This window comes from Sparus aurata, chromosome 14, assembly GCF_900880675.1.
Source record: "Sparus aurata chromosome 14, fSpaAur1.1, whole genome shotgun sequence".
NCBI lineage: Eukaryota > Metazoa > Chordata > Actinopteri > Spariformes > Sparidae > Sparus > Sparus aurata.
In genome coordinates, this window is record NC_044200.1 from 20684618 (window position 1) to 20697645 (window position 13028).

Consider the following 13028-nt stretch of genomic DNA (forward strand, 5'->3'; position numbering starts at 1 on the left):
GGGGACACAGAGGGAGAAAAACATTAGAGGTGATTCACAGGATTCGCATGGCACATCAACACATACCTCTTTCTTTAAGTCACTCACAAAAACGCCCCTTAATCTCCCTCTCACACACACACACACACGCACACACTTTCATCAAAACACACACCTATCACCACACTCGGCCCTGTTCAGCGGGGGGGGTTTAAGAAGGCTTGTATGGATCAGTTCCCCACTAATCAGTACATGAGAGGGATTCTTCACATGCAGGCGTGTGGAGATTAAAACTTCCTCCTTCAGGCTGAATGAAAATCAACTACCTGCAATTATTCTCTCGTTGGGATGTTTACCTAATGTGGAATTACTGTAATAGTCACGCTGCGATTCACAATGTGTTATAATAACAGAGCTCGGGTTGGTTGTTATATTTTCCCTGATATGTTTTTGTGTGTGTGTGTGTGTGTGTGTGTGTGTGTGTGTGTGTCGGAGCAGCAGACATTAAAGTGTTGTGTCGTCCTTTAAAAGCACTGATAGGGATCTACATGGTGAGAGCCCCCAGCCCCCATTAACCAGCATGCAGCGCTGCACCTGCATCCCACAGCAGCAGCAGCAGCAGCACACAGGACGTTAACCGCAAGGGCCAGAGGGCGCGCACACACACACACACACACACACACACACACACACACACACACACACACACACACACACACACACACAGATCTTTACTAACACAGATGCAGCAGTATCAACCTGGAAAGATACTTTTTCGTACGTAGAAGTCCCGGTTTTTGCCCCTTTCACACTGTTTTATTATGATTATATATTTTTTACGACTCGATTTGTATTGTTATTGATGCATTAAAGGTGCTATATGTAAGTTTACTCTCTCAGCTCTTGGTGAACTCTTCTTGATTCCTTTTCTTTTCTTTCTGGGGTCTTTTATGGCTTTATTTGGATAGGACACCTTAGAGATGGCAGAGAAAACGAGGGGAGGATGACAGGCAGCTGAGATCCACAGGTCGGACTCAAACTCTGGTCTGCTGCAGCGAGGAACAAGCCTCAACGAACTGAGCTACTGGGGCACCCGTGTGTTTTTTCCTAATTGGCAGCTTTAGTTGCTTTGCATGATAAAGATTTGTCCTATGATCACACTCAGGCTCTGAGGGGCAAGTGAGAATTGTTTTTTCTGTCGATCCATTTCTATGGATTCTCAGAAAATGGATCAGTTCGAGTTCGAGTCACTTTCCCCTCAGGGCTTCTATATAATCAACACATATAGAGACATTTAAATGGTTTCATGTTCATGCATGTGATAATAATCCAGTGATGTAACACTCTAATGTAGGCCTATCTGAATAATGTGTACTTTTACTTTGGATGCTTTAAAGATATTTTCCTGATAGTTTTATAAGGAAACTGTGACTGCAGGAATCTACTTTAATATTCTTATACTGTGGCATTTGTTAATAACTATTTATTACATACTTGGGGGTATATAATGCAACACTTCCCTCTAGTGATGTAAAACTGCTACTACTTCTACTTCAACATGAGTGCAGAGCTGTGATTTCTGTTTTCAGCTTGTTGATTGTTTTCAGAAAAGTGACACAACAAACAATAAACAACTACTTACACAATTAGCTCACAACATTTAAGCACAATTAGCTCCAACACAACTGATATTAACGTTAAAAACACACGAATAAATACTTAAAACACAATAAAACTAAACTAATGAACACTAATGAGAACTAAAACCAGTGGAATTACATTAAAATACGGTTTTGACTAGACATAAATAGCTTGAATAGAAGATGAGTAAAAATCTTCACCCCCCGTCGACATCACAACAACAACAACAACAACAACAACAACGTCACGCATCGAGAACGCGCTCCCAACACACCACGCGACGAGGACTGACAAGATGGCGATCATTTTAGTAACAGAGGAGGTGCTGCCGTGAAGGAGAGGCTCGGTATGCTGTTTTCTTCTCACTCACAGTCGTTTTCTGTCTAATGTGTCACAGTGCCGATGATTGTGTGTTTGTTCTGGTTCGGGCTCAGCCGGCAGGTCGGGTTCAGAGGCCGAGCCGGCCGTTGGGAGCTGACCTCCGGGGCTAGCGCGTGAACTTGTTTGGATTATGGCTAGGCTAGCGCTAGGTAGCATGCTAGGCTAACGCTAGCAGCAGAGCTAGGATCACTAATCTCTTGAATTAATACAGTTAAACCGGAGGAGCTAACCCGGGTGGCGCTTGTTGGTGTGTAATCTACTTTTACGTCACTACACGTTGTTCTATGTCATTATTTTTGTTCGATTATCGGCGGTTTGGATTTTCTTTGTGATTGATCTCAGTATTTTGTAATCGCAACTCTGTAGCTGTATCAATTACGCGCTAGCGGCAGGTAGCTAACTTTAGCCGTTGAGGGAACGCTTCTGGAAAGTTGGGGCTGTTTCGACGACCTGTATCCCGCGTGTCGCTTTGCTGTTTTATCGCCCAGTTTGTTTAAAGGTAAGACGAGCTTACGGTGACAGTTGTGCTTTATTTAGCCCGTGTTAATGTGAGGCTGTGGGGGTTGTTCAGCCACTTGAGACCATGCAGTCACAAGGACAAACCAGAGCAAAGCGCGCTAACTTGCTGATAAAACTTTGGTGACATTGGAAAACTATGGGACAACTCTGCCAGGAGTCCCCACACTCTTTGCTTTACTTTACTTTGTGTATAAATCAAAGGAATGACTGCATATCTAAAGCTCAGTGGTGATTTACTGTAATGTGCAATGTGGATAATCCTCAGTATGAGGCTGTGATGTGGACAGTAAAGTTGGGGCGACCACAAACTGCCACGTTATTCTGAATCGTTACTGTTCATCATGATTCAACCTGAAGGGATTTAATTATCTTTTATGTGGTTTATCATTCTTAACAAGGCTGAACGTTAGTCATCAACTCTGGGATCACTGACAATACTATAATAACTTTTATTCCCAAAGCTCTGTGGTGATGACTGTAATGTACATTAATCCTGAATGTGAGGATATGATGTGGACATTGAAGTTACTGACTGACGCAACACTTAAGCGCCTCTGTGTCTTTACCTCGACCTTAAAAGATGTCTTTCTCTGTGATTTATCACTCTTAACAAAGCTATCAACCCTTGGATCCGTGACAACAATGAGACTTTGCTTGTATCTCCAGCAGCTGCACAATCTGATAAACACTTATTGGATCAGCACGCCCACTCACACATTATGACTGATACACAGACACCCACTTTGACCTCAACTCTTGAAGCTTGTTTTTCTTATTTTTAATGGAATGAAGGGCAGAGGCAACAGAGAGAGAAACATCTCTGAGGTCAGTTGTTTTCCAGTCCCTCCATCGTTTCCCCTCTCTGTTACCCAAGCCGTTTCAGTCAATCTTCTTCCCTCGCCTTCCACTCTTTGATTCCCCCAGCGAAGGTAGTCCTGTACCCAGACAAAAGGGTCCACCGCTTTGCAAGCTCAGTCCCCCTTTTGTTGGATAATCTCACTTCTTTGACCTCCGTGGGGGGGTTGATCGCCCTCAGCCCACTCAAGGATCCCCACTTTCTACGCTGAGGTCCGCAGACCCCCAGGGATGTGAAAAGAAGCCAGAAGAGGCTGAGTGGAGTCTGATTGTTTGGTTCTCTGCTCGAGTTTAGTTGTTATTCTGCCTGTAAACCAGGTTACAATTGATTGTTCACCAACTCTCCTGCAGTTGGAAGCTGAGATAACATCGAGCGGTAAATCCTGGAGCTTTTGTACCTTCTGTGAGTTTCAAATTTGAGCATTTTGAAAGGGGCAAATATGTTCGTATCCCTGTGAAGACGCCTTGCTTTTGTCATTGCGTCTGTGTTGTTATTTCTTAGTTATCATCTCTGGGAAAGCTCCCGTGGTTTCAGGTTTTCACGTTCAAAAGCCCATCTTAACGACACCTTTCTGTTTTATGTGCCTGGTCACACTCAGAGCTGACATGTTTATCAAGCAGTTATTTTACTGTCGGACTCTGCTTCTGTGAGGAAATCTTATCCTGCTGGCCACCGGGCAGTTTGCCACCGTTAATTGTGCGTCGCTATGGCCTCATAAAAGAGAGTCGTGGATTAGATGTAGTGGCTTTGAGATAATATTTTTATTGCGTGGGTTGATGTGTTTCCAGGAAAAAAAACAGGATGTCATTATGATATAAAAATAGTTATATGTTTTTTTTTTTCCCCCTTTTTGTTTAACTCCATTTTTAGTCTGTCCTGGTAGATGGTGAAATGAAATGAACACGGGAAAGGCATTTTATTATTTTGAATTTTTTAGGTCGTCCTCACTCTGTTTTGAAGGACGGATTCAATTTGATTTCCCTGCACCTGCTTTCCTCTTCAATCTATTCATCCTGACCAACCAGATCTGTTCTCTCCCTCTCCTCTAGAAACCACCATGCCCTGGGAGGGTCCCATTTCTCAGCTCACCATGGTCACCATGGTGATATGAAGCCAGTGTGAAACGTTGACACACCTACTCAGACTCACACACAGACCGTCAGTTATTGACTGACACAGCCAGCCAGCCAGCTCGGCCGGCGGGCGTGTGTAATGGACAGGTGTAAGCATGTGGGGCGGCTGCGGCTGGCCCCAGACCACTCCATCCTCAACCCCCAGAAGTGGCACTGCGTGGACTGCAACACCACAGAGTCTATATGGGCCTGCCTGGGCTGTGCTCATGTGGCGTGTGGGCGCTACATCGAGGAACACGCTCTGCAGCATTTCCAGCAGCAGCACCACCCGCTGGCTATCGAGGTTAATGAACTTTATGTTTTTTGTTATCTGTGTGACGACTATGTCCTGAATGATAACGCCACCGGAGACCTGAAGTTGCTTCGCAGTACGCTCAGCGCGATCCAGAGCCAGCGCTATGAGGTTACCACCCGCAGTGGGCGCACCCTCCGCTCTGCCAGCGCTGCCCCTGATGCCGTCATGCCATCCGGAGCCCGCGAGCTGCAGCTGAGGGACGAGGACAGAATGTTTACTGCACTTTGGCACCGGCGCAGGGCGCTTATGGGACGCGTGTTCCGCTTCTGGTTTGGCCTGACTGACTGCGGAAAAAAAAGGGAGGAAGAAGAGAGAAGGAGGGAGGAGGAGGAGGAGCAGAAAAGGGAGGCAAGGGAGAGGAGGCGTGCTCAAAAGAGGCAGCTACAGGAGGAGCTGGAGAATGCTCCTCTCAGGAAAAGTCGCCGGCTACGTAAGAAGAGCCAGAGAGCTGCAGATTCTGCAGTCACAACACCGACTCTGAGGGTACGCCACAAAACAAAACCCCCTGTGCCCCCGTCTGTCACCCGCAGGCCAAGGGCTCAAAGCCCTGTTACTGCTACCCCCAAGAAAGCTGGACGGACGAAAAAAGTCCAACCAACGCCTAAAACCCGGAGCCGATCTTCTACCACCAAATCTAAACCCAAAACACCCTTAGCGACCCCCCGTGCTGCCCAAACACCTGTTCGTCGAAAGCCGAGTACCAAACAGGACGGCTCGCCCTTTAAACGACGTCCTACAGTCACGCCTGGAGTGACGGGACTGAGGAATTTAGGCAACACCTGTTATATGAACTCCATCCTGCAGGTGCTGAGCCACCTGCATGTCTTCAGGGAGTGCTTTCTGCGCTTGGATCTCACCCAGGCTCTGGAGCTACTAGCATCCGCCGTCCACGGCCAACTGGCGGGGAAGGCCTCGTCGCAGTCCAACCTGACCCAAAGGAAGGGATTCCAGGCCAGCTCGGGCTCCGGGGCGGGGCTGAGCGGCGGGGCCTCACGGGGCCGCAGCATGGAGCTGATACAACCCAAAGAGCCCAGCTCGAAGCACATCTCTCTCTGCCACGAGCTGCACACCTTATTCCAGGTTATGTGGTCCGGCAAGTGGGCGCTGGTATCGCCTTTTGCCATGCTCCACTCGGTGTGGCAGCTGATCCCGGCGTTCAGGGGCTACGCTCAGCAGGACGCTCAGGAGTTCCTGTGCGAGCTGCTGGACAAGGTGCAGCACGAGCTGGAGAGCACCGGCAAGCACACGACCACAGCAGGAGTCCCACAGAAACGGCTGATCAAGCAGGTGCTCAGTGTGGTCAACACCATCTTTCATGGCCAGCTCCTCAGCCAGGTATGACACACACGCACACACACACCTACCTGTAATCACCTCTACTTAACCATTAACCAGCTCAGCAGTGATCATAAGCTCCATCTGACTCACACATCATGATGCCTGCACACATGAACCCACTCAGAACCGCCCACACACACACACACACACACACACACACACACACACACACACACTGGTACTGAACTGTATCCACTTTATCATTCAAATTAAATTGACCTGATGGATTCATCTGGCCCTTTAAACCCTGAAGTGAATGTTGCGCTTCCAGCACTGACATGAATCTAAACTTTTTTATTATATTTTATAAGATTTAATTGTTGTCCTCCTCCAAACTTGTAGCACATTCACACAGCATTGAACTTTGACACTGAGGAGAGCTGAAGCGTTAGTTAATGTGTGACTAGATGAATAATCTGCCTCTGTTTTGATAATCATTTATCTTCATTGGGTGAAAATTGGTATTGACCTGTGGTTCTATGTTGTGTTGCATGACTTTTTGTGTGGGCACATTCATGAGCCGGCTTGTGACATCAGTTTGTGCCGACAAATTTCATCTTATTGGGTCGATAGTTGCATAGCAAGTCAGAAAGGCCTTTTGAAACAATTACTCTTTTCATGTTAAAGGTTGTGTCATATTTTTGTGTTATCTAGTTGTTGCAAAAAACTCAACTGCTTAATGTAAAAGTTCTACGTGCGAAGAGTGTGATCGTGAGCCACGAGTTCTTTACCACCTAAAGTAACTGATGGAAGAGCGATGTGGGAGTGTGTGTAGTGTCGGTGTGAGGACAACAGATTAGCGTCTACTTGTGGAGGCTGAGCACACACTGCGACACCTGCTGCTGCTGAATAGAGGACTGTGTGTCTGTGGAGGTTTGGGGTATCTCGGCCCTGTGGCGGTTCACCACAGCGCTGACTCAGATGCCTCGTCACAATACAGTGTGTGTGCGTGCGAGGTGGAAATTTGTACTACATAGAAAATTAAAGCAAACTCCCACATGGTGTTTTATTCTTCCTAGTTTTGAGGCAGTATGAGAGACAGGAAACTGCATAAGAGAGTTAAAGGACCGCTCGTGTTTTTATCCCCCTGCCTCTTGTCTGCAGGTGACGTGCCTGGCCTGCGATCATCGCTCCAACACCGTGGAGCCGTTCTGGGATCTGTCCCTGGAGTTCCCGGAGCGGTATCACAGTAATAGCAGGGAGTCGGCTGCTCAGGCTTCCTGCCATCTGACGGAAATGCTGGCCAAGTTCACAGAGACTGAAGCGCTGGAGGGAAACATCTACGCCTGTGACCACTGTAACTGTGAGTGAAGTCATGTCAACGTACGCACTATACGTCTTCTCTCACGTTAGAGCTGCTGCAATCACTTCTTTTATCAGTTGTCAACTGAATTCTCTGATTTTGGCTCCTTAAATATGAAGATGTGCTGGTTTCTTCACTGCTCTGTGACAGTCGACTGAATATTTAGATTTCAGCATGTCGTCTCTGGCTTTTAAACCATTTTCTGAAACTAAATCAGACAAACACCTAATCTGTTAATTGGCATTATGAGCGTCAGATTAATCCACAACAAAAGCAATCGTGAGTTGCAGCTGTGATATAAATCCAGACTGACTCGGTCCCTGTGTTTTGTGTTCCCTGACTAATCCCACTTGTTGTATTAAGCTCGTCAAAACATGTCCCGGATCTGTTTCTTTTGAAAAGAGGCTTAAGTGATAATCATCGTCTCATATATGACTGTTTACCCACAATGGATGGAAACATGTCAAGCAAATGTCGATACTTGTCTGAGGAATCCTGCAAAACTATCGGGCACGTCAGAGAGGTTTTTCGTATTGTTGTGGTTCGTCCTGACAGCAGCAATGTCATGCCACGAATGACGGGAATAGCTCATTTAAAAGGTTCAGAGGATTAGATAATAGTCATTTTACAACAGCAGGGTTGTTGAACGAAATGTGAGTTTAAGTCCCTTGATTGAGTCTCGCAGCCTGAGGAAAGAAGCTGCTCCTTAGTCTGGTGGTATGGCAGCAGATGCGTCTGCAGAGGTGTCATAAGTACACACATACTTACTCAAGTAAAAGTACAGATACTTGTGTTAAAAACAAGGCACTGGTGTAAGGTAAAACTACAGATTCAACTTCTGTACTCATGTGAAAGTAATAAAACACAGGCTCTGAAATTTACTTCAATTATAAAAGTAAAAAGTGTCCAGCTGAAGGACAATTCTACAGGTCATTTCAGGTCAAAGCTAACTGAAGGAAGCTCACGTCATATTCATATAGTTTCAGGACTATTAAATGTAAAGGAATAATCAGTAGGATTTGTCCGAGCTGTTCCTAAATGCACCACAAAGATAGTTGGATGTTGAGTCTCGTTCCCAGGATGTCACATTTTTGGTTGGTAAAGCAGCAAAATAATTAGAAAATAAGAAAATCGAGGCCGACAGCTGCAGACACTAACACGCCCTTTCTCCCCATTCCAGTCTCCCTCTCTGTCTGTTTTAACTTTCTACTTTTCATGTCTGCCATTCGTGATATGCCGAGAAAAATCTTGTGATGTTGGGAATGTGGCGTGCAATTACGCAAAATACAGATATTTGATCATTCCCCTCAAAGCCATTAAAACTAAACTAGCACGCCTGTTTTTGAAGATGTTATGTCTCTCGTATAGCGGCGTACTGTCAGGCTGCAGCGGCTTATTTTTAGCCTTTAGGTTCAACTGTTAAAATGACAACATTGCTGGCAGCAGGTCATATAGCAGCTGTCACTGATTAACTGATTAATGAGCTGTGGGTAATTTGAGAACAGGCAAACATTAAACGTGTCTGTTTTCTGGGTTTGTGCGGTGTCTGCAGCTGGTGTCTGAACGGTCGTGAGGGAAGAGCCTCCACCCAGGAACAGTGGTGTTGTAGTTCCTGACAGTCTCTCAGTAATTGTTGCGTATAAACTTAATAGTCTTGTACCAGGAGCTTCAGTATTTGGATCAAGTAGCTCTTGAAAAATAAGACGAGTCAGATTAATTAGGCTGTAAGTGTCAGATACATATTTAATCAACATAAAGGGTAATTAAGTGTCAGATCAGATGTTGAATGTTCGGATTACACGTTAACTCCCTCCTTTGCTTTGCAGCTGCTCGACGGCGGACCTCCTCCAAATCCGTCCTCCTGACCGAAGCACAAAAACAGCTGATGGTCCACAAACTGCCTCAGGTCCTGCGGCTGCACCTCAAACGCTTCAGGTACGATCATGTCGATCTCTGTAGGCAGTTAAATAAAATCCCTATAAGCCCAAATGTACACAGCAGCTCCCGAACCAGGGCAACAAACACACATAAATTTGAAAGCTGTTTTTTATGACAGCTGACCCTGCCTGATATCTACCAGCTGCCATGATTTTCGCTGAAAACGCAACATAAATCTTGTGAGATTTATATTTCATATATTTGTTTTATCCGTCGCTGAAACTACTCCCTCGCACTCAGACATCAGGAAGCCAGTCTGTTGCCAAACATTGGGGCCAAGTAGCTTTTATCAACTGAACGATGACATGAAGTACATTTTCCAGTTGGAAAAGTGCAGCATTCAGGGGAAATAAATTCAAAATGATGTCATCTGTTGCACAAAAAGCAAATACAGCTAATTTAAGGCCCCTTTTTAAAATGGCATCAGCAGCTACTCACGCTCTTAACTACAGAACATCCGCTCAACTTTTGATTTATATTTTCTGTCTAGAGCCTCAAGGTTAAAATCAGAGATGCATCGCAGTTGAATAAGATTAGATTTAGTCCCTGCAAAGTCGACCGTGTTTAGATTTCTTTTCAATGTTTGGCTAAGTGGCGTCCCGTCTTGTGTCCGTCCCTCAGGTGGTCTGGGAGGAACCACCGAGAGAAGATCGGCGTCCACGTGAGCTTCGACCAGATTCTCAACATGGAGCCGTACTGCTGCCGAGAGCCCTTCTCCACTCCCAGCAGCCCCAGCTCTGCGGGCTCGCCGCGCCCAAAGCACTTCCTCTACGACCTCTCCGCTGTGGTGATGCATCATGGGAAGGGCTTCGGTTCGGGCCACTACACCTCGTACTGCTACAACACAGAAGGAGGTGAGTACAGAAGATCGACCAGAAGGGGCCTCCGTGCAGTTTTTGGTTCCCGTTCATTCAGACTGACGTGTTGCTTCTTCTTCTTGTGTTACAACTAACCGTCGTATTCAGTCGCTCTTCCTTGTTTTCTCCCTGCAGGCTTCTGGGTTCACTGTAATGACTCTAAGATGAACGTGTGTTCGGTGGAGGAGGTGTGCCGCGCTCAGGCCTACATCCTCTTCTACACACAGCGAGTAACTCAGGACAAAGACCGGCCGCTATAGGACCACAATCCCTCGAACCTCCCCCTCCTCCTCCTCCTCGAGAAGATATCAGCACAGCCCCACCTATCGCTCTTTTCTCTCTTCCCTCTCTTTCTTTGGGCATTTTATATCCTGGGAGGATGGGTCTTTTTAGTCTATTTTTCTAAATAAGGAAAAAAACAAAAAGAGAGGAAGGACTCTTTTTTTTTAAAACCTGGTTCTGCTTTGTGAACTTCTTGTATATGGTGTTTATATGTAGGTATTTTTAAAACAATGAAATGCTGATGTTTGTGACTTGTGTATAGTTGTATTTTATAAAAGAAGAAGAGTATCAGCCAAGATGTGTCTCAGTAGCAGCCAACAGACTCCGGCCGCGTCCTCTGCAGGTCGCACAGGTGTTAGTCACACGTCTGCCTACCTGCGTTTGGTGGCTTCGTTGATTGTAAATGCTGTTTTGTTTTGTTAAAAAAAAAAAAGAAATCAGCTGAAATGTTTCTCAGTCACTTTAGATAGTCGTCACAGAACTGGATGTAGAGTTGTAAACACGTCGTTCGCGCGGTAGAAAGCGGCCTCCCTGTGTTCTCGACAGGTGACGTTTTGATAGATGTAAACAAACATGGCTGTGTTTTTTTCTTGCCACCTTTTCCTGCCAGAAATGCACTAATTTCTACAGATTTAGGTCGTCAGCGGTTGTTTTTACTCGGTTGATCCGTACACAAGCAGGGCGGGGAAGTTTATTTTTCACCCTGAAGTTCTCCTGGGTCTGTCAGGAGAAGAAAAAAAAACGAAACGGCAGACCTCAAGCCAAAGCCTCGGGGGGAAGTGTATGGAAAAACCTCTCAGCATTTCCAAAACGGTTCAACATTTGCTGGATGTTTTTTATTTTTTTTCCTCCCCTCTTTCACCGAGAGGAGGAGGAGGAGGAGGAGGGGGGGAACAGTTTCCAAAGGGATGTCTTTTTGGCTAAATGCTGCCACCTCTGTGCTCCAGAATGTAATTGTCTCCAGAGCCTGAACCCTCCACAGCCAGACGCACGAGTCAACGTAGAGAAGTGCCCTTGTGTTCAGAAAGCAGACGTATTTTTATAGTTCATATCACATCAGCAAAAGCGGCGTCTGCCCCTCCGCAGTCCCATCCAGACCAGCATTTACATTATGAATGTATTTTTATACGACCCCTCTCAGAGGTTTTTTAGACAAAGAGGCCACCGGCTGTTTTTAAAAAGTTTTCTATACAAACGCTGATTGTTGAACGCCACCAGCAGACGTAAGGTCTCTCACTGTCGTCCCATCATGAGCGAGGTGTGTTACTGTGTGTGCATGTGCTGTGTTTTATTCACCATACTGTTGTCCAGATTTAACAGGATCTCTGCAGTGAATACAGATTGTGATATTTATCTCCATACTGGAGAGAATTTGTACAAAAGAAAAAAAAAAGATATTCTCCACCTCAGCCGTGTTCCCTCTGGTTTCTCCATCAGGGGCGGACTTCATGTTTTTGTTTTATTCTCCACCGTCAGATGTGACACGTTGGTTGTTGGCATTTTGGTTACAACTCCATGGATGTGTGAGTGTGTGCGTTTGTGTGTGTGTGTGTGAGTGAGTGAGTGTGTAAATTTATGGAAGTTATACTATGCAAATTGTTACCTCAATTTTTTCTAGAGAAAATTACCTCAATAAATGAGAATATTTTTTCATTTTTCTACAAAAGATGCTGCTGTCTTGTTTCTTTCTTCTTCGTTTGATTGTTGTATTTTGTCAAACAAAACACTGATTCTGATGATCAGAAAAAGGCTGAATAATATGTAGTTAAATTTACCCAAATACTGTACTTTACAGTTCTAATTTTTGCTACTTTTTACTTACCTAATATTCTAGTTTTTACTCTACATTTATTTGATAACTTAAGTTACTCTGCAGATTACTTCAGAGGCAAAGTAGCTTTTCATAAAAATGTTTTATTGGCAATCAAGTAAAAAAACTATTTGATTCTGATCATCAGAAAAAGGCTCAACTATTCATCTATTTATCCTAATATGCAGTATAAATGTAGATGTATTATTTACTTGTATATTCGTTGGCTACGTAAGTATTTGTCTTGCCAGGAAAGCTACGTCAAGTAATATTTTAGCCCGATAGCTTTACTTTTATTCCATAATAACTTCTGTGTTCACCGCATACTCAGTTCAGACATGAGCAGCGACTGACAGTTAACGCTATTTAAAATTAACAAGTCTTCCTAATTTTCTCGATCAACCGCTTTTTAGAAATTAGTGGAAAATAATTTGAGCCCGAGTTTACATTCTCAAATTTCTTTTGTCCAGCCAACGGTTCAAACATTTAAAGATAATCCAACTTTAAAGTAAACAGATCCTGATGTTAACAGGGATTTCTCAGGTAATCAGAAGCTGTTGGTTCACCTGTGATGTTTCTCCCTCTGCTGGCTGCAGTCAGTCAGCTGGGAGGTTTTATAAGAGCGCTGTAGCTCACCTGCTCAGGTGGTTGTTTGTTTTCAGGGAGTCGACGCCTTCAGTTGGCTCTTTGTGTGTT

General features: G+C 45.0%; 1 protein-coding gene across 3 annotated transcripts; it reads left to right on the forward strand.

Moving 5' to 3' along the window:
* The first annotated feature begins 1854 nt into the window (after nucleotides 1-1854).
* Nucleotides 1855-12188, forward strand: usp44 (ubiquitin specific peptidase 44). Of its 3 annotated transcripts, none has more exons than XM_030439417.1 (6): nucleotides 1855-1966; nucleotides 4426-6139; nucleotides 7247-7445; nucleotides 9272-9380; nucleotides 10005-10237; nucleotides 10376-12188. In XM_030439417.1, exons 2-6 carry the CDS (start codon nucleotides 4589-4591, stop codon nucleotides 10498-10500), a joined length of 2217 nt encoding a protein of 738 aa, XP_030295277.1. In that variant the 5' UTR covers nucleotides 1855-1966; nucleotides 4426-4588; the 3' UTR covers nucleotides 10501-12188. The 3 variants fall into 3 exon arrangements, with proteins under 3 accessions (XP_030295277.1, XP_030295279.1, XP_030295278.1); XM_030439419.1 differs by lacking the exon at nucleotides 1855-1966 and adding an exon at nucleotides 2071-2248; XM_030439418.1 differs by lacking the exon at nucleotides 1855-1966 and adding an exon at nucleotides 2362-2500.
* Nucleotides 12189-13028: the final 840 nt, after the last annotated feature.

Bases quoted from the DNA above. Each gene is read 5' to 3' on its own strand.
- usp44 (XM_030439417.1), top strand. From the start codon at position 4,589: ATGGACAGGTGTAAGCATGTGGGGCGGCTGCGGCTGGCCCCAGACCAC. The intron at 9,381-10,004 runs GTACGATCATGT...TCCGTCCCTCAG, and splicing joins CTGCACCTCAAACGCTTCAG to GTGGTCTGGGAGGAACCACC. The intron at 10,238-10,375 runs GTGAGTACAGAA...TTCTCCCTGCAG, and splicing joins CTGCTACAACACAGAAGGAG to GCTTCTGGGTTCACTGTAAT.